A 23,346-nucleotide genomic window follows, 5' to 3' on the forward strand; every position below is an offset into this window, starting at 1 on the left:
GGATGTCTTCTTTGTCAAACCGCAGGAGCATCGCTAATAGGTTAATGTGCGCATATGCAAGCATGCTGGCATGCAGATGGTAATACTGCGGTCGATGGTCTTGGTAGTAGCATAAAGCATTCCACTTACGTTCTTTTTGCTCGGCTTCTACGAAATAATCCCATTTCTCCACAGACACCATTGTCCCTTGTTCATGGGCGCGCTTGATAAGGAAGCTTAGTTCGCCTTCGTCCGTTATCAAACGTCGCTGCATATGTTTTTCGCCCTCTTTGGCGCCCTGCGTGAACTTTCCTATGACTATGCGGGCAGTGGGGTTGTGTTCTGGCAACCATTTGGTAAAGGAGGAGTGACAGAGGATGGCTTCATGCGCGGTGTAGGTGAGTAGCTTACGTTCTTCGAGGAACTTTAGCAAGGGTATGGGTATCCATTCTTTTTCCTGCAGATGCTTACCATACCACGCGTAAATTATGGGGTGTAAGCCCTTTGCTAACTTCCAAGAGGTTAACCTTGACGAATCCTGTAGCTGGCGCGTCGTAGTGGCCGTCTAAAGACACGCGGAAGAACTGCGAGTCCGGATGTCCGTAGCGGTCGTAATATTCCTTACAGTCATCGAGACCTTTAAATGACGCAGGATAGCAGTGCTTCATGTCCAAGGAGACGTATTCTTCTTCGTCGTACTCCATATTCCAAAGACCGCCGTGGCCGTGCTCTACGCAGGCCTTGGCTATGTCTTTGAACTCTTTAGGGGTGGGTTTCCAGCCGTTTCTCTTTTTTGCGGCTAAGAAGTCCAAACTGCGAGAGCTGAGGGCCTCGTCTGAGAAGTCTTCCCCAAGGGTTTCGCAGGCGCTTTGGATGCGCCGGTGTTCTACTTGAGGGCGGTATAAAGTACCATCTTGGGTCATAAATTGACTCCCTTCCGAATCCATTAACCAAATGGAATTCTCGTGGACTAATTCAGCAAGTGGCGTGGTTTCGTAGATTTTTGTCTCCTTCTTCTTAGGGAATCTTAGTTCTCTCCAAGCATGTTCGTTATGCTGGTAGATAACGATAGGGGCCCCCCGACCACCGTATTTATGCGTCCCCGGATAAATAAATCCATCTGTGATGTCCTTTACATGTATGCGCCTTTCTAACAATACTTCTAGTTTCTTGATGTTATCTATCGTAGCTCCAGCCCTCTTAGTAGCAAACTCCCATTTCCTGATAGCTTCTCTTCTCTTTATGGTAAGCTTGCCACCTCTAGAGGAATCCTCAAAGAATTCTCTTACCAACTTCTCAACGCAGTTGCCGGGATGTCGCATTGGCTTTAAGTTCCTGACGTCTGGTCTCTTAATCTCATACGCACCGTAAATAACGACCGTAACCGGGTAAGCGACCTCGTAGAACAGCATGTCGATGCCTACCAGGGCTCCTGGGCGCGTTTGCTCGTTTAAAACGAACAGATTCTGCTTACCAGACGCACGGATAGGATTCCTTCCCTTCTCTATTATCCATTCACCATCCAAATACTTTATGAACGTCAACTCCAAACGGTAGTCACCTTCAGGCATTAAGTTAATTATTCGCTCAGCTCTTTCTTCATCCATAGTTTCATCTGTATCTCCCTCCATAAATGTCGTGAAGGCGAAGTCAGCATCCAAACGATCCAACACCTGAGTTCGCAGCTTGCGCACAGTTTTATTCCTAATGCTCCTAATTGCGGCCATCTATATCTAAGAAATATTTTAGACTACGTTTGCGGCCCCACACATAAATTAAGGCAAAATTCTTTACATTCATGCATCGTATATAAAACAAATATGTTAACACAGCAGCAGTAAGGAAATCACCGCGTAACATGTAACGGAACACGTGTCATTCCCGCGGGGGACGGATAGTACTTGGCCCGGGCAATACCCGGTGCTCCCGGTACCCCCTTCGTGAGTCCCCCTACCTGCTGCTCCCTACCACAGTTATCATGATTATATATACAGTAACATCACACCTAAAGTGATTTTTTTAACCCACAAAACAGAGTTGTATGATTAGCGAACAATATCAAAGTACAACAAAAAACAATGGAATTAGTGTCTACTACTAAGTAAAATCACTCTGTCATACATGTAGTAGAGGGAAATCACTAAACTCATGAAATAGAAATTGTTTTTTGGAGTGTAATAGTCAAATACTTATTGACAAAAAAATATATTGGAATCAGGGTATAGTCTATACTAAAGTGTATTAGTTTAATATCAATAATACAGGTTTAGCGATTTCGCTCCATCCCTACCGCAACTACTAGTGTATACAGGTATACAGTTATTGTTATAATATATGGCTGCTTCATCCCAAAACTATGTTACATTTAGCATACCAAAAGCAGTGTTTTTTCAACATCAACCACAGTCAAACAGATTAGCATTGCATGTACAACAAATAGCCCCTTTGACATACAAAACTATATACACACTTATGAACTAGAAAGTTGATTGAGATACCTACATACATAGTAGAAAGAGTGCAAATTGCTGTTCTTCCAGACTAAAGGTCCCATCAAATCTTGGTTGCAACTAAAGATAATGGCTTTTGTGCTCTCTTTTATAGGGGTGGGGAAATTCAATTCATGAAAACATTATGAAATACGGACTAAATGATGTGTTTATTTGATATTATCTTGGCCAAAAAAAAGGCTTTTCAAAGGGAAGTTTTATCTATATACGTATAAGGTAAAAGACTGATAAAATTCCATGGAAAAGCCTGTTGAAAGAAAGACCAAATAAGGAATTGGAGCAAGTTATGTTAAATAATTCTAGTAATACTCTAAAGGTTTTGCCCAAACATATTTATTGGCTTGAATTCAGTTAAAATATAGTATATTGCTGCCTTTAGGTGATCTTGAAGGGATAAATAGGAGGAAACAAAATAAATTTAAAACAAACAATGAGAAGAAGCACAGCAATGATATGCAAATTACAGGGTTCGAAAGTGCTTGAATTTAAAATGCATTTTCAAGGGCACTTGAAACTCCTTGAAAAATGGGAAAACGTAGAAAAGTCCTTGAAACATCCTTGAAAAAGTATAGATGAAAAAACCTCAATAAGATGTTTAAGATATGTAAACTGCCATCTTTAGTTATTTGTAGAGATTAATTTATTGCTACGTCCCTCGGACCAGAAAAGAATTTCTCTGTGACGCGGAGCTCGAGACGGTTTCCTTAAAAGCGTAATATTTTGACTTTGTTACATGTATCAAGTTTTTCATAACGTTTTGTTAGTAGATGTCTCGATAAGCTGGCCATTGAGGCCTCCTCAATAGCCGACTTTCGATATTTTGGTGGAGCGATCATTCACTAAGCAATTAAAAACGAGGCTTCGGGGAAATACGTTTCCCAGGAACATTGTTTTGAATAGCTTTATGCATAATCACTCAACCAAAATATTCATCACCTATTCAGAGGCCGAGCTAAATCTATCAACAAAAAAAATGCATGGAAATAATTCACAAAGACTGGTTTTTAAGAACAACTTATACTGAGTCATATTGATAAATCTAAAATTACCGTATTTACTAAAGAAGAAACCAATTTAACAGCAGTTACAGTGTAACATTTTCTTAGGGTACATTTATCTACTCCAAGAAAATTGAGGTTAATATACTAAAACGTACCGATAACCGAAAAAAAGAAATGATACAAAGATTCATCAATACTTAACTCCTTGAAAAATGTCATTTTGGTCCTTAAAAACTCCTTGAAAACTCTTTGAATTTTTTCATGGAATTCTTTCACGAACCCTGAAATTAATTCTTTTATTAGAAAACACAAGTGGCAAAAATATCAATGGTGTAGTATTGGTTTATTGGCATAGGAAAACTAAAAACAAGGACTTTTAAGTCCGATTGATTGTATGACAAGCTGTGTATCGTCATGCAAAACCCGGCATAAGACAATGTATTTACTTGATGGATACTTATCTTCGTATTTCTATTGATTTTGAGCTCAAAAATGTTTTATATAAACGTCTGAATAGACTCACTGATACCTTCTAACTCGTACACTTCGAAGGCGTAGTAATATGTAAAGAAAAGTTCACTTAGAATATGCATTAGGCCGATTTGTGATCCACTCTCGAGCCAAAGACGTCCGCCATATTGTTAGTTCCAAATGTTTCAATTATTGGAACACGGGAGATCATTTTACGCATGCGCATGTTCCAAATTATAGGGAAGATGGGGGCAGATGAGGAGCGAGTTAGTGAGTAAAATATGTATTAAATGCTGTGTGCTTACATGTTTCTAATTACATGGATTCTAACCTGCGAAAGTTGATGATGACCTTCGAATGAAATGGAGAAATCGTCTAAGATATACAGAAGAGTTTTCAATTTGTATTTTTCCTTGTCAGAAAAAGCTTTGTATGAACTTTCTTTAGAACCTAGTACGAAAAAATGTATATATTGAAATTTCACAACTTTTTTTAAAAAAGAATACTTTAATTTAGACACGATAACATTTGAAACTAAAAGCTGGAAGGGTCGTGGATAAAATAAGATAAATAAATACACATAATATAATGCAAAAATCTAAAATATAAGTCTATACCCTGCGAGTGACACATACATACACATGTAAAATACAATAATAGATAATGATGGTATTATACTTCACTATTCACTATAGTTCATTATTCATTTTAGAATAAATTTAGATGACACAAAATAATTAATACATAACTCACTTTGATTGTTTTCTTCTGAGTGTGAAGCTGAGGCAGAATGTTCTGTTTCTTAATGATTACACGTTACTGAAAAAAAGATATCCAAACCTTGTGAATACAAAGTTGCAGAATCAATAAACATATTGTATTTAAACGAACATTTCAAGTTAAGAGATAAAAAAGCCATAGTTTTCATTAAAACTTAACCATCAGGACATAATAAAAGATCTATTTCGTTTGTGGTTTTCAAAGACTTCCTACTTGAATGATCAATGAAGAGAAACTTCTATGCTGGTGTGCAATGATGCATCTTTTAACTGGACACTGGTTGATACTAAACCAAAAGATTCAGCAAACCATAGGGCGTTCTTGATTCTTTCCCTGAAACAAGAAAATAAAGAGAAATAGCACGGTTTAAACAGAATCACCAAAACTACAGCTTGGACCAAAAAGATTAATATCTAACACTCGCTCAACTTAATTAGTAGTTCATTTTAGTTGGCACTATTTCGTGTTAGTCGTTATCATCTGTCATTTACCGTTAGAACCAATCAGAAGCGACCTCACTTTGACCTGAGAAGGATGACTAACGTTAGTCCTAACAGGGATGTTAGAACCAATCAGATCGCTGTTAGCGCCCAACCGTCTAACGGTTTCTAACATCGATAACATTATCGCTAAACACTCGACGAAAAAATGGATTTGTCATGTAGGCAAACATATAGACAAATATATGGGCAAATATCATATTTGACTAATAGTAGACAATATTTGTCCCAATGACTGTATATGATATGTACCTACACATTTATCCCATGGGCACAGATGGCAAAGTCCGTATGGCCCAGTAAAATCCCAAACGGCAAATATATAGCAGATATCATATCATCCATACATTTACCCGGTAGTAAATGTGAATGCTCATTTGATATGTGCACGTATTTGCCCAGCCCGTATATGTGTTTTATGCCTTACGTATACCCTGTGTTTCCCCAGGCCGTATATGTGATTCATGCCTTACATATACCCTGTATTTTCCCAGGCCGTATATGTGATTAATGCCTTACATATACCCTGTCTTTGCCCAGGCCGTATATGTGATTAATGCCTTACATATGCCCTGTATTTTCCAAGGTCGTATATGTGATTAATGCCTTACATATAGCCTGTGTTTGCCCAGGCCGTATATGTGATTCATGCCTTACATATACCCTGTATTTTCCCAGGCCGTATATGTGATTAATGCCTTACATATACCCTGTCTTTGCCCAGGCCGTATATGTGATTAATGCCTTACATATGCCCTGTATTTTCCAAGGTCGTATATGTGATTTATGCCTTACATATAGCCTGTGTTTGCCCAGGCCGTATATGTGATTAATGCCTTACGTATACCCTGTCTTTGCCCAGGTCGTAATATGATTAATGCCTTACATATACCCTGTATTTTCCAAGGTCGTATATGTGATTTATGCCTTACATATAACCTGTGTTTGCCCAGGCCGTATATGTGATTAATGCCTTACGTATACCCTGTCTTTGCCCAGGTCGTAATATGATTAATGCCTTACATATACCCTGTATTTTCCAAGGTCGTATATGTGATTTATGCCTTACATATAACCTGTGTTTGCCCAGGCCGTATATGTGATTAATGCCTTACGTATACCCTGTCTTTGCCCAGGTCGTATATATGATTAATGCCTTACATATACCCTGTATTTTTCCAGGCCGTATATGTGATTAATGCCTTACATATACCATGCGACATGCTCTGACCGTATATGTGATTAATGCCCCCTTAATGCCTTAGGGACCGTTCATTTTTTATCGGGAGGGGGGGCTGGTGGTTTTGAGGGGGGGCCACCCGAGGAAAATTGCCAAAAAAGGGGGGCCAGGCACAACATGAGGCATTGAGAGGGGGGGCTACGCTTTTTATAAACACACTTTTCCTTAATAAATCTTTATTACAGTCGATATAGAAATTAAAACAGGAACAATGTGCTATAAATGTGTAAAAATAAATATCTATAATATATATTAATAACGAAAGTGATAAAGCTATATCAGCAGTCCATTAAAAGTCTTCCTCCTCACTCTCGCCATCTTCATCAGTGCCAGCACCAACGTCACCATCGCTGTATTCATTTTCATCAGTATCATCATTGACATTGTCCTCACTGTCATGTAAACCAACTTCAATATGGGCATCAGTATTTGAATTGGTGTCCTGCTCTTCAAGATAAAGGTGAGAGAAGACTTCATCCGCTATCTTTGTTCGTAAATTTGTGAGCAGTCTACTAGCAGCTGCATTTGTGAGGTGATTTGCAACTATTTGAGCGACACACTTTTCTTCTATGCCGCCTTTCACCGAAGCAATGTTTTCGACAGCAATGAATAGTTCGGGGACCTTGATGGATGGAGGGTAAGAAAAGAAGTTGGGGAGTTCAGAATCTATTGGATTTGATATACAAATACTGTATACTCGCTTAATATTGGCATCATATCGCTGCTGTCTTCTCTTTTTTGTTTTCCTCTTATTTTCTTTCTTCTTTCTCTTCTCTGAGGTAAACTTCTGTGCAGAGCCTTTAAAAATCCGTTTGCAGTCGTCCAGCAGCCGCTGTAATGCTTCTTTGTGTTCAGTCACATTAGCAATTACGTTTTCAATGCCCGCTTTTCGTTTTGCATTAAATTCATGTTGGAATGTGCTCCCTTCCTTTAGGTTTCTCCCATTTGTGCTGAACAATGTGTTGTCATGTTTTTTAATTTCGTCGAGTGTGTCATTGAGCTTGTTTATAATGATAGAATGTTCATCAATGGCGTGGTTTATTTGTCTTCCGTCACCTGGTTTCACAGTGTAATTCGGTTGCAAAATCTTGCTGTACCTGTTTGAGCAGCTGTCAACCTTCTGGAAAAGTTTCTCTTCCTTTTTCAGAAGGTCAAACTGTCGCGAACGTTCTGATGTGAATCTCTTCCTAAATTCCTGGTCACTCTCTACTTTCTTTTTCATTTTTTCATGTGCCTCTGGCATTATCTGCATGTAGTATTGTGCTCTTTTTCCCTGAGGATTCACTATGTATCCCAAGCTGGTTTTTTAAAGATTGTTTGGAAAACTGGAGATTCTTGAAGGATTCTGAAAATGGTAAAAATAACAAATATTCATAGTGAATTTTATAGAATAACTTCTATACACTTATCAGATCGCCGATTTTAGAAAAATGTGTATTTGAATGATCTCATACCCGAAGCCTGCGTTTCTTCTAGCCTGCAGCGAAGAACAAGGGCTCTGGCATAATCCATATTTTGGAGCATGCGCAATTTTCGAAAAGTTATATATAACCATTCAAAAAAATCAAAGTAAATATTAAATTTTTTTTAAAAAATCAAAGTAAAAATCCTAGTATAAAAGATCGGGGGGAAAATATTTTTGATTTTTGGCAAGTCTTTGAACGCGTGCGCTGTTATGCCGGAAGTCCAAGAAATCCTGGTCTCAAAATATGGATTATGCCAGAGCCCTCGTTCTTCGCCGCAGGCCAGAAGAAACGCAGGGTCTGGGAACGAGATTGGTATTTGAATAGCTTACGTATAGCCTGTGCGCATGCGCAACATGTATTCAATCATTTTAAAATTAAAAAACACAGAAGTGCGCTTGTATCTAATTATAGTATTTTTCGTTTAAAACGTCTTTATCAAATGCACATATTTACAACGTGAATTCATGTATTGTTAAAAATACTAATGGTCTTCTAACCTCAGTTTCGTTGCACTCCGTGTAATTGACTTTTTCCACCTCTTTTTCCTCATTGACATGCAACAATTTTTGTGTGTGTGTTTTTAGAGTTCCTTTGGCGTGCCAGGTGCACCAACAGGGTTCACAAAATTCTGATTGATAGATAACAATAAGAAAATGTGTAAATACAATGATATCTGAAAGTCTATTTATTTGTACCATAAACTTGATAATTTATTTTTCAACTTTTCCCACATATTTGACGTTACAAATGCTGGCAAATTGTTTTCTTTTTGATTTAGAAGTTTAAACAAATTAAAAGATGAATTGTCGCAAAGTTCAATTATTTTCAACAGTCGACAGTAGAAGTTGTTGGGGACTGGAACGTAAATAACCCTGCTTGCAGTACAGTATCAAATATTAAACTTACTCATGCTACAGATATCACAAAAAGCATTGGATTCAACCTCCTCACAAGATTCGCAAGTGAAGGATGATACATCAATATTTCTTAAGCTGTGGTCTTTTAGCTTTGCCTGTATAATGCAAGAAATAGTATCATTTAATAGATTTTCAATAACATATATCGCTTTTAATTTAATATACTGCGCGTCACTCTGCAGACAGTGAGTACATTTAATGCGGTAAACTATAGACGACTTTCATAACTCAGTTTTTTTTCAGACAGGGAAAATAAAGCCTTTTTACCGAGAAACTATCAATGCTATTTGAGAAAAAAACTTCATGAAACTATTTCCAGAAAAGTTTGTAGAATTTGACTGAATATCAAAGAAGTTATGAGAAATCGAAAATAGAGAGTTTTGAAGGTATTTATCACTGGAGCAACCAGTTATGAAAGTCATGTATATTATAGTGTGCTTGCCTTGCATTTATAGTTAGCCGGTTGTGCTACATCAAATTAAGAAAGCCTCAGTTCAAGAATTACTACCAGCCTTCTAAGAAACAAAAAGACAATGAGTTGGTATTTGTAGGAGTTGCAGGGCTGGCCGGAGGCGTAGCTTTGGCGTATTTAGTCTAAGCTAAGGTAACTTTGTTGCCTGGGATATATGATCGTCTTTTTGGAAAGCGACAAGAATAACTTTACCACTTACTTGAATCCCCCCATTAAAGCCTATAAGGTTCGGCTCATAAGTTGCTCTTTGTCCAATTCTTGGTACAATTTAGTCAATGGCATGGTCACCGTACTTCGCGAAATGCTGCCCGATGGACATTACACGCCAATCACACTGGCCAAGGAATTAGCAAAGCGCGGTTATACTCTCACCACGGGATTGCCGCACGAAATGACCCTCAAGCATAATATGCCAAACTATTCAGTAACTTTTGGAAAGTTTGACCCACTGGGATCTTTATCATGTGCCTCGGGCAAGACAATTACCGACACAGCCATACCTGTGAAATGGAAAGTCGCATCCTCTTACGAAGTCTATTGCGATTTGGTCCATAGTTACAGCAATGGAAAAAAGTCTTCTCTTATGTCCAAGTTTCTGCCCAAAGGTAATCCATTTGACCCAGTAGAATACACTCCCATTTCTTTGAGCTATGACTTGCCTTGCGAATTGGTAGAAAGCATAAACATCACCATTAAAGTGGACGGAGAGACGGCGGATTTCAACGGACGTAAGATCAATCTTGTTTTGGAATTCATATAATGGGTCGAACTGAGGACAAACTCAAAAGGATTTACTATGGGCCTGAAGGCTATTGGAGAGGAGCGTCGGCTATCAAGAAACTCGCGACCGCGGCCAGGGTATCAGAAGAAACGGCTAAGAACTGGCTAAGAAAACAAACCCTCTGGCAGGTTTATCTTCCCGTGCCCAAGTACATTCCCAGGCCCAGCTTCACCGTAAATGCCCCCAATGAAGTTCATCAAGCGGACTTACTTTTCTTACCGCACGACAAGGTGAGAAGAAAGACCTATAGATACGCCTTGACCGTAGTCGATATCGCAAGCAGATACAAGGACGCCGAACCCATAACCAGCAAGGATTCTGGGGAAGTCGCAGAAGCCCTAGGTAGGATTTATAAGCGCGTTTTGAAATGGCCCAAGCTGCTGCAAGTGGATGCCGGGACAGAGTTCATGGGCGTGGTTACCAAGACCCTGAAAGACCACGACACTAAAATTAGGAGAGCCGAAGCTGAGTACCACAGGGGTCAGAGCATCGTCGAAAGGTTCAATGAAACCCTGGCCGAGCGCCTCTTTGGATACCAGTATTGGAAAGAGCTGGAAGATCCCTCCAAACGCAACAGGGAATGGACTCAGAGGCTCCCCCAGGTCGTCGCGGCTTTGAACAACGAGGAGGACAGGGCTACGGGAATAAAACCCAAGGATGCCATAAAAAAGAAACACGTGGAACACAAGTCCTATGTCAGAAGTTCAAGGGCGGTCGGACTGAAGGAAAAAAAGCTCCCTCGCGACATAGTGGTCAGATACCTCTATCAGCCGGGGGAACTCGAAGGTGGCAGTAAGAGAGCCACGGATCCTAACTGGTCTCTGGAAACGTATGAGATTTCGAAGTCCGTCACCAAGGAAGGGCAACCCGTGTTGTATTACCTAGATGGGCCAAGTCGTGGATTCGTCAAGGAAGAGCTGCTCATAGTCCCCAAAGACTCAGAGTAGTGCTGCTCCACGCGTCCGATTACACTCTAGGCATGTCAGTCTTACGTTACCTCTGCAATGCCCGCGCTTGTTGTTGATACGATCCACGGAGAACTGCTGATCGTCATTTGGGTCAAACCTCCATAGTAGCGGTATGTTACATTTGGCACACCTTGCACCTTTCTTATAGACGTCGTCCACGCATAAGTCAAAGACATGACCCTTCTCTTCGTCGTGTCTTTTGTAGCGAAGGAGTTTCTTGGCAATGTTCTCCTTTGCTATGTCTTCTGGGGTGCGGTCGTAACGCAGTTGCGGCCCCCAGGCTCTTTTTAACTGTTTGGCATATTCTACGCGGCTTACGGCGGTGTAGATAAGGTTGCTCCAACACAGCCGCTGGTCTATGATCCATAAGGTTTCTTTTATGGTAAGCCCTTGCGCGCTGTGGACTGTCATGCAATAGCCCAAGCGCCAGTCTGGATGGGAGGTTATTTTTTCAACCTTTTGTATGGGCACCCAGGCTTTATCATGCGTTACCGCATTTTGCAGTTGGATGTCGGTACCGGGTACGCAGACGTCGCGGCGCTGCATGCGGGTGTCGTGGGGTTTATAACAAACGGGCACGGGATGTATAGGGAAGCGCTCTTGGTGTATTTTGAAGAGGTCTTTCTGTATGCGAGACTGTGCTGCGCGCTTACTACTTAGCACCAGATCTTTAGGATGCCAGGCGTATAGAAAGTCCTCGTATTTCTTTGCTCATACGCGTTTGCGTAGTGTCTTGCATTGATCGGCGTCACTCAGACCCCTTAATTCCGCTTTCAGGTTTCTTACTTGATCCTTGCTGCGGTAGTCGGTGTTAATTTCTTCGGAGTGGTCTACCATCCCCTTTAACCATTCGTGGGGCATCTCTCCGGCTATTGGAGGAGGCTGGCATGGATCTCCGGCGAATATTACTTGACATTTCCCGCGGAGGAAGTCTACGAATTCTTGAAGGATTTCTAAAGGAACGGTACAGATTTCGTCCCAAAGTATTATTGGTGGTATGTCGTGAATAGCTTCCGGTACCGACTTTTGGCCATTCCAACAAAAGAAACTGTGGTAAGTCTGTGCGTCGTGGCCCATTTCGCAGAGTTCTCTTTCCAAACGATGCGTTGGCGTTAGCACCTTTATCTTAGGAAAGAGTTCTAACACACGCGTCGTCTTACCGCTGCCTCCCGTACCGTAGAGGTAAGAGAAGCGTTGGTAGGAAATGGGGTCGGCAACTGATGGTAGAGGCTCTTTGGTAGGCGTTACGGAACCACGGGTGTGCTCGCCGTGATATTCTACACGTGCCCTCCAAGACCTTATCTCCTCATCTTTGACGCGCCATTGGCCACTTTCTGCGAGTTCATCGGCAGAGTAGAATTCCTTCATCTTTTCCAACACGCTAGGCTTTACGTATAAGGAATCCGTGGCTACGCGGGGGATATCTTCTTTGTCAAACCACAGGAGCATTGCGAGAAGGTTGATATGCGCGTCTGCAAGCATGCTGGCGCGGAGGTGGTAATATTGCGGTCGATGATCTTGGTAGTAGCATAAAGCATTCCATTTGCGTTCTTTTTGCTCGGCTTCTATGAAATAGTCCCACTTCTCCACGGAAACCATGGTTCCTTGGTCATGGGCACGCTTGATGAGGAAACTTAACTCACCTTCGTCTGTTATTAGGCGCCTTTGCATGTGTTTCTCGCCTTCTTTGGCGCCCTGGGTAAACTTTTCTATGACAATTCGGGCCGTGGGGTTGTGCTCTGGTAACCATTTTGTAAAGGAGGAATGACATAGTATGGCTTCATGCGCAGCGTACGTGAGAAGTTGGCGCTCTTCAAGGAATTTTAGCAGCGGTATGGGTATCCATTCTTTCTCCTGTAAATGCTTGCCATACCAAGCGTAAATTATGGGATGTAAGTCTTTAGCCAACTTCCAAGACGTTAATCTGACGAACCCTGTTGCTGGCGCGTCGTAGCTACCATCTAAAGACACGCGAAAGAACTGCGAGTCTAGGTGTCCGTAGCGGTCGTAATATTCCTTACAATCGCCAAGGCCTTTAAATGACGCAGGATAGCAATGCTTCATGTCTAAGGAGACGTATTCGTCTTCGTCGTACTCCATATTCCAAAGACCTCCATGACCGTGTTCTACGCACGCTTTGGAGATATCTTTGAACTCTTTTGGGGTAGGTTTCCAGCCGTTTCTCTTCTTGGCAGCTAAGAAGTCTAAGCTGCGGGAGCTAAGGACCTCGTCTGAGAAGTCTTCCCCAAGGGTTTCGCAGGCGCTCTGGATGCGCAGATGTTCGATTTCGGGGCGGTAAAGAGTACCATCTTGCGTCATAAACTGGCTTCCTTCGGGATCGATCAGCCAAATGGAATTTTCATGTATTAACTCTGCCAATGGCGAGGCCTTGTAGACCTTTGTCTCCTTCTTCTTGGGGAACCGAAGTTCTCTCCAAGCGTGTCCGTTGTGTTGGTAGATAATAATAGGAGCGCCTCTGCCTCCATATTTGTGAGTTCCTGGGTAAATGTACCCGTCTGTTATGTCTTTCACGTTTATTCGTCTTTCTAGGGCAGTTTCTAATTTCTTAAGGTTGTTTATCGTGGCTCCTGCCCTGCGGGTGACATCTTCCCATTTCCTAATGGCTTCTCTTCTTTTCAGAGTTAACTTACCACCACGAGAGGAATCCTCAAAGAACTCCCTCGCCAACTTACCCACGCAGTTGCCGGGATGTCTCATCGGCCTGAGTTTCCTAACGTCTGGCTCTTCAATCTCATACGCGCCGTAGATAACTACAGTAACAGGATAAGCAACTTCGTAGAATAACGCGTCTATACCCACCATCGCACCAGGTCTCATATCCTTGTTTAATACAAACAGGTTTTGCTTACCTGACGCCCGGATAGGATTACGACCCCTTTCTATTACCCAATCGCCATCTAAATACTTTATGAACGTCAATTCTAAACGGTAATCGCCTTCAGGAATTAAGTCAATTATTTTTTCAGCCCTTCCTTCATCCATGGTCTCGTCCGTATCTCCCTCCATAAAAGTCGTGAAGGCGAAGTCAGCATCCAAACGATCCAACACCTGAGTCCTCAGCTTGCGCACAGTTTTGTTCCTAATGCTCCTGATAGCGTCCATCTATATCTAAGAAATATTTTAACCCTCGTTTGCGACCCTTAACACAGCAGCAGGTAGGAAATTATCGCGCAACGTGGGTTATTTCCGATGCGGACGCACACATTTAGAGGGGCCTGAGACGCAGGTAATACCCGTGAAATTCAATGTTTAGTAACTCGGATTTCGCGAGTCCCCCTACCTGCTGCTTGGGTCGTAGTAACGGCGGCGTTCCACTGGGAAGTTGAGCTAGGATATTTTTACAGTTTTTTGGCTGCAGCCATTTTTCATCTCTGGCCCAGGCTTTATACATCATTTCTACCTTTCCACTCTTTTTAACGAATTTATAAGTATGAGGATAAACATGCTTTGAAATTTTATTAAGGCAGGGAGCTATCCACCTTTTTATATCATATACATGTCATACCAAGTGTGTCTCCGCTGCTGGAACTTTTGCATGTCGTAGTATATATCTTATTAGGGCTGGCAAAGTCATGGTGTCCTTCCTTCTTAGCCTGTGTGCTATACGACTAAAAAACTAAAGAGCGAATCGAGGAATCGTGAATAACGTTCTGGCTATCTCTTCATTAAGTTTGTTATCAGCACAAAAGTGTTCACCTCATATTTACCTAGTCAATGTCTTCATGAGTGTGACCTACCATCAGATAGGATAGTTGAACCAGTAAAAAATGTGCAGATATATGAAAATGGGTACACGTAGACACAAACTAAGCACAAATTAATGTAGTTCCGGACCCTTGCTACTGCGCATCCATTTCGCGCATCTCGTTTTTTACCCTTAATTTGCGCTGTTTTGAAAATTGATTTAAATAATGTCAGAAGTTGAATCTTTTTCTATAACTTAACAAAGTATTTCGCTAATTCATGGACCTTTTGAGGAAAAAATGAAATGTCTTCAAAACATGCTTAGATTATCATTGCCTGACTTGATCACTCTTTTGATTCAATACAACAAATTCATAACTTTATAAAAATGAAGTAACAAAAAATGAATTTGACATGTTATTCTCAAAATCAATTCGAAATACGTCCTAGATTCTCTGGAGATTACAAAGACGACTTGGCATGTTTCAGACGGAGGCTAATGTACTAGAACCCAGTCCCGCGCGGACAGGATTTGTGTTTTTTGACCAAGAACTTGGATTTAGTCGCTCATAGCTCGTCTATTAGTACGGTGACCCCCATTTTATTTCTTTTCATTCGGAGCTAGATATCATATTCTTTGGATTTAGTGTGGAAAGAAAAAAAATCATAGTTGAAATTGTCATGAATTTTCAACATTTTTACAACTACACACGCATATAACTGCGCCGAATTACAAGCAATTTCGCTTCTAGAATTAACTTTTCACACTACTTGCAAAAGGTTGGATGGATTTTTTATTTAGATGTTTTCTAGACTCGACACCTATAGTTTAAAACAGTTTTCAGTTTTTCTTTGTTATATCGATTCGAGTAATTCGAATTTATTAAAGGAGGCAGATTTTCGGTAACAACGCGCGGAAAACTGAAAAATCCCTCCTTTTTGAAGCCTTATATCTCGATAACCAATACGGGGACCCCCTTCTCTTTTTTCATTATTTGAATACCCTAACAATGAACTTCAAATAACAGAATTTTTAAAAACATTCATAGAAGAATTTTGAAGATCCGGTACTACCTTAAGATGGACGAAAAATGGAGTAATATGAAACAGACCTCTTTAAAGATTCCATTCCTGACCAGTAGCTCGCAGAATCCCAAGATAAATCTGTTTTTACATTCTCTATAGCAGTTATCCATTTGCAAAAAGAGATAAGGGGGCAACCTGCCCTCCTTTAAAACAATGAAAAGCTAAGTGTCAATAGCAAGTAAAGCAGAGATTGATTTTCAAGAAACAACGGAAGAAAAGGAATATTTTCAAAATCAAAAAAAAAAATCCTACCTCTGCAAGAAGATTGAAAATTTTCAGCAAAACGGTTAAGGTTATGTTCGTGTCATGTGCCCATCTCATGAGGCCAACAAAAGCAAAAACTTGGTCATGTCCATGTGAAATAGCGCCAGTTATATGGGTCTTTAGGAAGTAGTAGCTTTCATCCTTGGAAGTAAAATAATAAGGCATTTTAGTAATAAACTAAGCAAACTCGTCACATGACTATACTAATATGCTGTTCTTGTACCACTACGGCAGGGCAGGAAAACGAAAAGGCTGCTACTTCCACAATTTTTTAATTTAACTGGCAGTAATACCCCAAAATTTTAATCATTTCATTTGCGTCATTGTTGCTCCAAACTTCTTTCAATCTAGACAAAATCCTATCGAACTAAAGTAAAGCCATATGGAGATATTCACGGAACTTGCACTAAATTTTGGTCGCATTTGATATTTGGTTTTTTGGCCCCAAAAGAGCGTGGTTACAAATTGAGCTTAAAAACGATGTACAGCCGTCCTTATGACGACAGGCCAAAAACGGTTTTCCTGCCCTGTCTACCACTACACTACTACTACTTCCTTCCTTTAGTGACTTACTTTGGAAAGGCAATTCGCATGAGGCAAATTTGTTTTGGACTGATCCATGCCATCGATAATCAAAGAAAATTATCTCTCAGGATTTAATTCCGCTTTGAGGCAATTCGAGTAATAGGCTTGCCTAATTTCTCCCCTAATAATGTGAAATGTAAATTTCTATATGTTAGAATTTGGACTGCAACATTGTCATTAGAATCGGTGTGGCGTTCATAAGGATTGTTAATTAAATACGAGCCGGAAATTTGGTACGCATAGAGTGCTTTTGCATAAAATTATAAAAATCTCTTTGATTGCAGGCGTGCATAGCAATATATATATAAGTGCAAATTACATTACACTCACATTGCTGCTTATTGTGCTTCCTTTTTTTATAGGAAAGGTCCATTTTTTTCGTTTCGTCGTTAGTGCCACGTAGACATAGCTTTAGAGCAACACAAACTCCACCCTTGGTAAATTTATTATCCTGCGGCAATAAGTGAATTCCGTGATAAATTTACGAACTACCTTGGTGCTGCCTGCTTCTTTAGTATAATTTACCTTTGCAATGACAACATTAGGGTACTTCGTATTCCATAATTTCAAAAATGTTGATGTTGACACGGGATTTAATCCAGCGTCTGTTAACTCCTCAACATATGTATCATATTTTTTGCTTGGTCATACATGGTGGGATGCATAACTTTAAGGGCGCTTCTTTTGGCAATTTTTCTTCCTTTCCTAAGTCCAATAGGAGATGTTCGCCCGTAGTTTTCATAATCTCGCTGTAAGCGATAAAACCTGTAAATGTTAAACATTTTCGTCGACATGAGTCCGAGTAAGATGAGTAAGATAAATTTCAAAACTAAGGATAGCAAGAAGATGAACAAACCGACATACTGAGTTGGTGAAATACTGTTGGCAATCATCCACGACATTCGACATCCTCAAACATATCTAATACATACCAAAGAGCAAACCGTATACATACCATATACATACCCGTTACATATCAAAAAGCGGTATGTAAAAGGTATCTGTTAAGTACCAAAGTTGGTGCCTAATTACAAACTGTGATATACCACATGCATACCTACGTCATACCACAAACATACATGTACAGGATTTCTATTTTCGTATTGACCAAAACTGGCTACTATGGTTGTCAAAAAACAATATCACTTCGTATATATGTAATAGCTTCATGCAGACATGAACGATGTAATACCTTTTTTCACCGTCCAAGAGTTTCGCCGCCCTTTTGCGAATACGTTCTTGCATTCGTTTATCATTGACATCCACGTTCTTATAAAATTCTCCTGTCTTTCCCAGAAAGTCTACATGCTCGCACAAAAATTTCAGGAGGCTTTTCCAATTTCTCCCTCTCTGTTCTATTGCTTGAAGTATCATTAGGTCTTCTAATACTGTGTACTTGTGTACTGCAGTTTTCGAGGTACTTGAAGTTAGAGTTTGGGCCAAAGACCAATTCGAAGAATTCGAACGGTGTGGAGATGGTGTAGAAATACTACCACTAAAAGCAGCCTTGAGAAAAATGTTGTCTTCAAAATTCATTCCTAAGTTCTGGTTTGAACTGTCTGAAAACTAGACTGAGCATTTCAATCCAGATACACCATGCCTTTTATTGCTTAATTGGTGACGTTCGCTCACACTCGAAAAGTGTGAATCCGAATGTGTGGACTTTTCACTACCTATAGCTAGTAGGTGAAGGTATCATTAGTTATCAACTTACGACCAATGAAATGTTCGGAACGTTTGTTTTGACATTCATAATTACCCACTAACAAAAGTATTTAATTGGCATTCATGCTCCCGCTTTACACTTTTATTTTGACAACGACGATTCGTATGTCACCATGGTATTTCCACATTATAAAAGCTGATTTGTTTGCTATTCTTTCACAACCTTAACTCGATAAGCGTTCACACTGGAGTAAGGCCCTGCAATATGGATGATTTTCCACCTCCACCACCAACATTCCTTACAATCTCAAGTTCCTATCTTTTACTCCTTTTGCAATTATTAGACACCAGAAACACAAACCACGAAGAAATGATTCCGCCACCACAGTTTCTAATTCCAGTTTATATCCTTACCATAACGTTCTTGGCAGTGTACTCAGCATTAGGAAATCAGCCACAGAGATGATTGATAAGAAGGCTATTTCCAGCATTCCGAGGGTTTAAAAATCACGGATGTGACATGTGGTCTATGCTTAAGCGTAACCAACACATATTTTGGTACTGTACTGGAGAAACACCACAAACGCTCTCGGTAATGGTTGACAGAATACGATTACAAGTATCAGCGCCAAGGCAGCTTCCCCGTCCTCTTTCAAGTGGCAGAAGACGTCGATGCTTGTTAGATGTCAGGAATCGTGTTCTACTTGCGTTGTTTTGGCTAAGACAATACCCTATACTGCATGTCCTTGCCCTCCTCTTCAGTATTAGTAAAAGTACTGTTGCTGAGGACATTTATCATATTGTCCCGATTTTATTTGTAAACTACCAGCATTATATTTCATGGCACAGCTTAAGAAAATGGCAGACATTTCCGGGTACATTCCCTAGTTTTCAAAATGTCGTTGGAATGATCGACGCAACAGTACACCCCATTAGGCGTTCATCGGGCGTTTTGCAAGCCCAGTTTTATCGAGGATAATCATTGATGACGATGGGCTCATTGTACTTCTTGTAACAGGGTAGGCTTATCGCACATTTCATTTCCTTGCATTAAAAAATCCTAAAAGTTAAACGAACTATTTTATATTTTAAGATTTCCAGGTCATCTGAGTGACTCGCAGACCTATGGGATGATTCCACAGTTGGGCATAGGACAATTTGCATTGCCAGAGGAGCGAGATTTGCTGCTGATGGAGGATATCCCACTACTGTACCGTTGGTAAAGCGCCTGCGCAGGACGGTTGTGCGAAACCAACGGCAACGAAACGCTAATAGGATTTTACGGTCTATTAGAGTAAAGATTGAACATGCAATTGGGTTTTTAAAAATCTATCGAAGCACATCTACAACATTTCGACACAAAAGGCCAGTTCTTCCGTTTGTCATGGCTACATGTGGATTTCTACCAAACCGTAGAAAGCTGGTTATCCGAAACGTTGTGCCATAAGTTGGAAAACAATAAATAAATAAATCAGCAATTAAGAAATGTTGTATATCTTTATGATTGTCAGTCAGAAATAATGTTGTTCGAATTCCACCTTGTTAATGAGTTTTTTGAGACGATACCTGTGCCTTTTTTTTCGACCACTAGAAATTGAAATTCGTTCAGCAATTATAATGTATATTGAACGACGGATTTTGAAACTTTTCAGAAAAATTGATCGAATAAAGATTAAGCCATATTGAATGAATATATTGAAAGACTTCGCGTTGCGCAAAAAGGGTATATAAACTTGAAATAACGAAGCTTTCGTTGTAACGCTTCGCCTTAGTTTAGTTGTTCAACTTCCGCTGACTTGACCTCCATGTGCGTGGTTCAAATCCTGGTCAAGCCATGTAATGTATTCTTGTGTGGTCTTTTTTTATTCTAATACTACTTTAATCGATATTATCTCATATTAAACTTACATAAAATGATAATCAATTCTTATCTATCAAAATTCGGAATTTTGGGTGAAAATTCCGCTAAATCGGAAAACCCTAGTGGATAGGTCAAAATGTTCATTAAGAGAGAATGTCAGCAAAAATCGAACATACGCCGGCAACAGTAGAAAAATCGAATTTGCTCATATTTTAGTATTAGGAAGACCTTGATGCGATATAAACCGTGGTATACTTCATTTGCCAAAATATGGCTTTATTTCCGAGAAAAACGAGGAAAACCAATTTGTGCATAATTTACCCTCTGAGAGAGCCAAAATATCATCCAACTTCGAGTGCCTCGCGTGCCTTTGCAAAAATGTGTATGGACTTGATTGTTGAAAAACTTTTTTTAACATTGTCTTGGCTTTAAATCTGTGAAAATTTTATTATTTTCCAATACATTTATGTTGGCGAAAATTTTTTTATTACCAAGTTACTTTGGCACGTCATCAAATATAAAGAACTTTCAAAAAATATTTAAACCATGTGCTATATAAAATAATACGTCGATATTTAGAAATTGAGAAGTTAAAACAATGTTCTAATCGTGAGTAAAGTAATTGTTTTGGGTATTTTGATCTGCGACGAGTAATAAGGGTTTAAAGTTGGAGAAAAGTGCTATACTTTACGAATACTTTCAATGAGGAGGGTATATTAATTTTTCCGAATTTAATTCCAAGGGCTTTCGCCCGGAATAACCTCGTTCCCAAGCACTACAACTTACCTATATTATCTTCTGAATACTTTCAATGGTGACTGTTCTAAAAATCGTTTATCAGCCAGCGATATACGGATTTTACTTTCATGTTATCTTTTTTTAAAGCGTAATGATTGATAATGACTGTATATAAATATCCTTTATGGTCCAATAAAGCCTAACTTCTAAAGAAACTAGAACGTATAAGGATATTTTCAGTAGAATTCGTGTTTGTAAATACGAACGTGACATGTGAAGGTGTGACGCGGTAGTATCAAAGGCCACACCCACTTCTTTTAGAATACCGCGCGGTCACGAACTTTTGGTAACGCAACGCTGTTGTTAGTAAAAGCACTTGACTCTGGAAAAATTATCCTTTATTGTGGATAATTTTAATTTTATTAATCCATCTTTTCAAACTATGTAGTTCGCTTTTTTTTAAATATTTTGCTCTTTAAGGAAATATTTTAAATTCATTTGATCATACCGAACGGCCGCTTTTTCTTCGAAAATTCTCCAATTTTAAATCTTTCAAAAAACGAAGTATACCACGATTTGTTTTGGCTATATGTCTACCTTATGCTTGAACATAAGCGAAATCGATTTTTTGACTGTTGCCAGCAAATTTCGATTTTGTTTGATTTTTGCTGACATCTACTCTTAACATTGTGTTTTTATGAAATATGAGATAAACGATTATTGAATGAATAGAAGGATGAAATATAGGCATCCTGGAGGATTTCTTTGTGAACAAAAAGGTTAGGGATGATATTGTCGAAAAATCTGAAAAAATGCCCTGGACTGAAATTTTTTTACCCTGAAAATTATCTCAAAACCAAAAATTAGAAAGAAATTGACCGAAAAGCCTACGTTTAAAAAAGAATACCCCTTAAATACCATTTTTCAAAAATTTCTGTGAATTTCCTCTGATTTTTTGGACTTCTAAAAGAAACCCAGACCTTTGATTTAAACCCCTAAAAATGATGGCATTTTCTCTATGCTTAAATTTTGAAAATTACTTAAAAAATTAAACCATACATGTTTTATTGTATTCTATTGTTCTATCTAAACTATTGAGATTCATTGAATTTTTATGAATACAGGGCTAAAGATTTTACATTAACTGCTTGCTATGAAGGCTCTCCCTATTTATAGACCGGTGGCTGGTAAATAAATAAGACCCCCCTTAACAAACCATAAGATTAAAAGCTCTGCTCTGATGGCATAATGAAAATACTTCTTCAGGGGTGAAGATGCAAGATAGCGAAGAAAATCGACTTGTTCAAGACTAAGGCCCAAGAGCTTTACCCTACACGTGGCGCCAGGTCAACGGTTCTGCCTGTAAACGAAACGTATGTCTCGTATCTTCTAGCAACAGCTTGTTAAACGTATATACACACACTTTGTGCGGCGTGCAAAGGGAACCTACAGGAAACCGTGGTGAAAATGAGGCGCAGATATTGGCTTCTTTGATTGGTACTGTATGTCTCGTATCTTCTAGCAACAGCTTGTTAAAAGTATATACACACTTGGTTTGGTACGTGTGTGATCATTGGAGACAAAAGCATATCATCTATGCTTTAGATCAGCTCCAACCTCAGCTCTGTAATATATAACTACTGGGAATATAATGATATGGGTCATGGTACTTACATACACAACCTTGCTGATCACGGGCTGTCATTGGCTGTACCTGAGGAGGTCGAAGCTCTTAAAAAAGTCTATGTGCTTCTTTGATATTCATAAGTAACAATCTCTTCTATTTGTGTTCTCTTCCATTTGATGTCTTGACTGAAATACAGTCCTTCTTTCCTGGAGATATCCATCTAATACCATCTTGCTGATAGAACTCCTCCACTTTTCGTACAACATCTGGGCTTAAAGCATCGCATCTCTTTTTTCTCTCAGATTATGTTTTGGTGACATTTCTTTTTCACACACACTCAACAAATAACATCTTCCTTTTTTAGAAGAGGACCTCACTATCTCAGATACTACTTTCTTCTTTTTTGGAACAAAACCTAGGAAGTGTGATTTGATGATCCTTTTGACTGCTTAACCTAAAGACTGGGGAGTTTCAAATATGGAAGGACTTATCTTGATAACTTAATTATCCTTCTTTTCTGCCTGTCTCCTTTTTTCTCCTTTCTATTCTCCTTAGTTCTTCAACTGGAATGGACACTTTTTCTGTTGGCATTACTTTTTCTTCCTTTCTCTATCCTTTTCCTTGTACGTTTTCCACCGCCTGATCATGTTAACCTTTCTCTGTACTTTTTAACTCTTTCTCTTGAAGACATGACTATATTTACTGTAAGTTTGTCAAGAGAGAATGAACT

General features: G+C 39.5%; 1 protein-coding gene and 1 pseudogene across 1 annotated transcript; both read right to left on the reverse strand.

Annotated features, from left to right (window-relative positions):
* Positions 1 to 6,770: 6,770 nt before the first annotated feature.
* Positions 6,771 to 7,733, reverse strand: LOC116299787 (uncharacterized). The gene has a single exon (XM_031708499.2). The coding sequence runs from the start codon at positions 7,731 to 7,733 to the stop codon at positions 6,771 to 6,773; it is 963 nt and encodes a 320-aa protein (XP_031564359.2).
* A 7,080-nt stretch (positions 7,734 to 14,813) lies between these two features.
* LOC148912689 (uncharacterized) lies at positions 14,814 to 17,267 on the reverse strand (annotated as a pseudogene).
* Between the last annotated feature and the right edge of the window lie 6,079 nt (positions 17,268 to 23,346).

This window comes from Actinia tenebrosa, unplaced genomic scaffold (genome assembly GCF_029948245.1).
Source record: "Actinia tenebrosa isolate PJP-AT-01 unplaced genomic scaffold, QUT_ActTen_1.0 PGA_scaffold10__47_contigs__length_13832649, whole genome shotgun sequence".
In the NCBI taxonomy this organism is placed as follows: Eukaryota; Metazoa; Cnidaria; class Anthozoa; order Actiniaria; family Actiniidae; genus Actinia; species Actinia tenebrosa.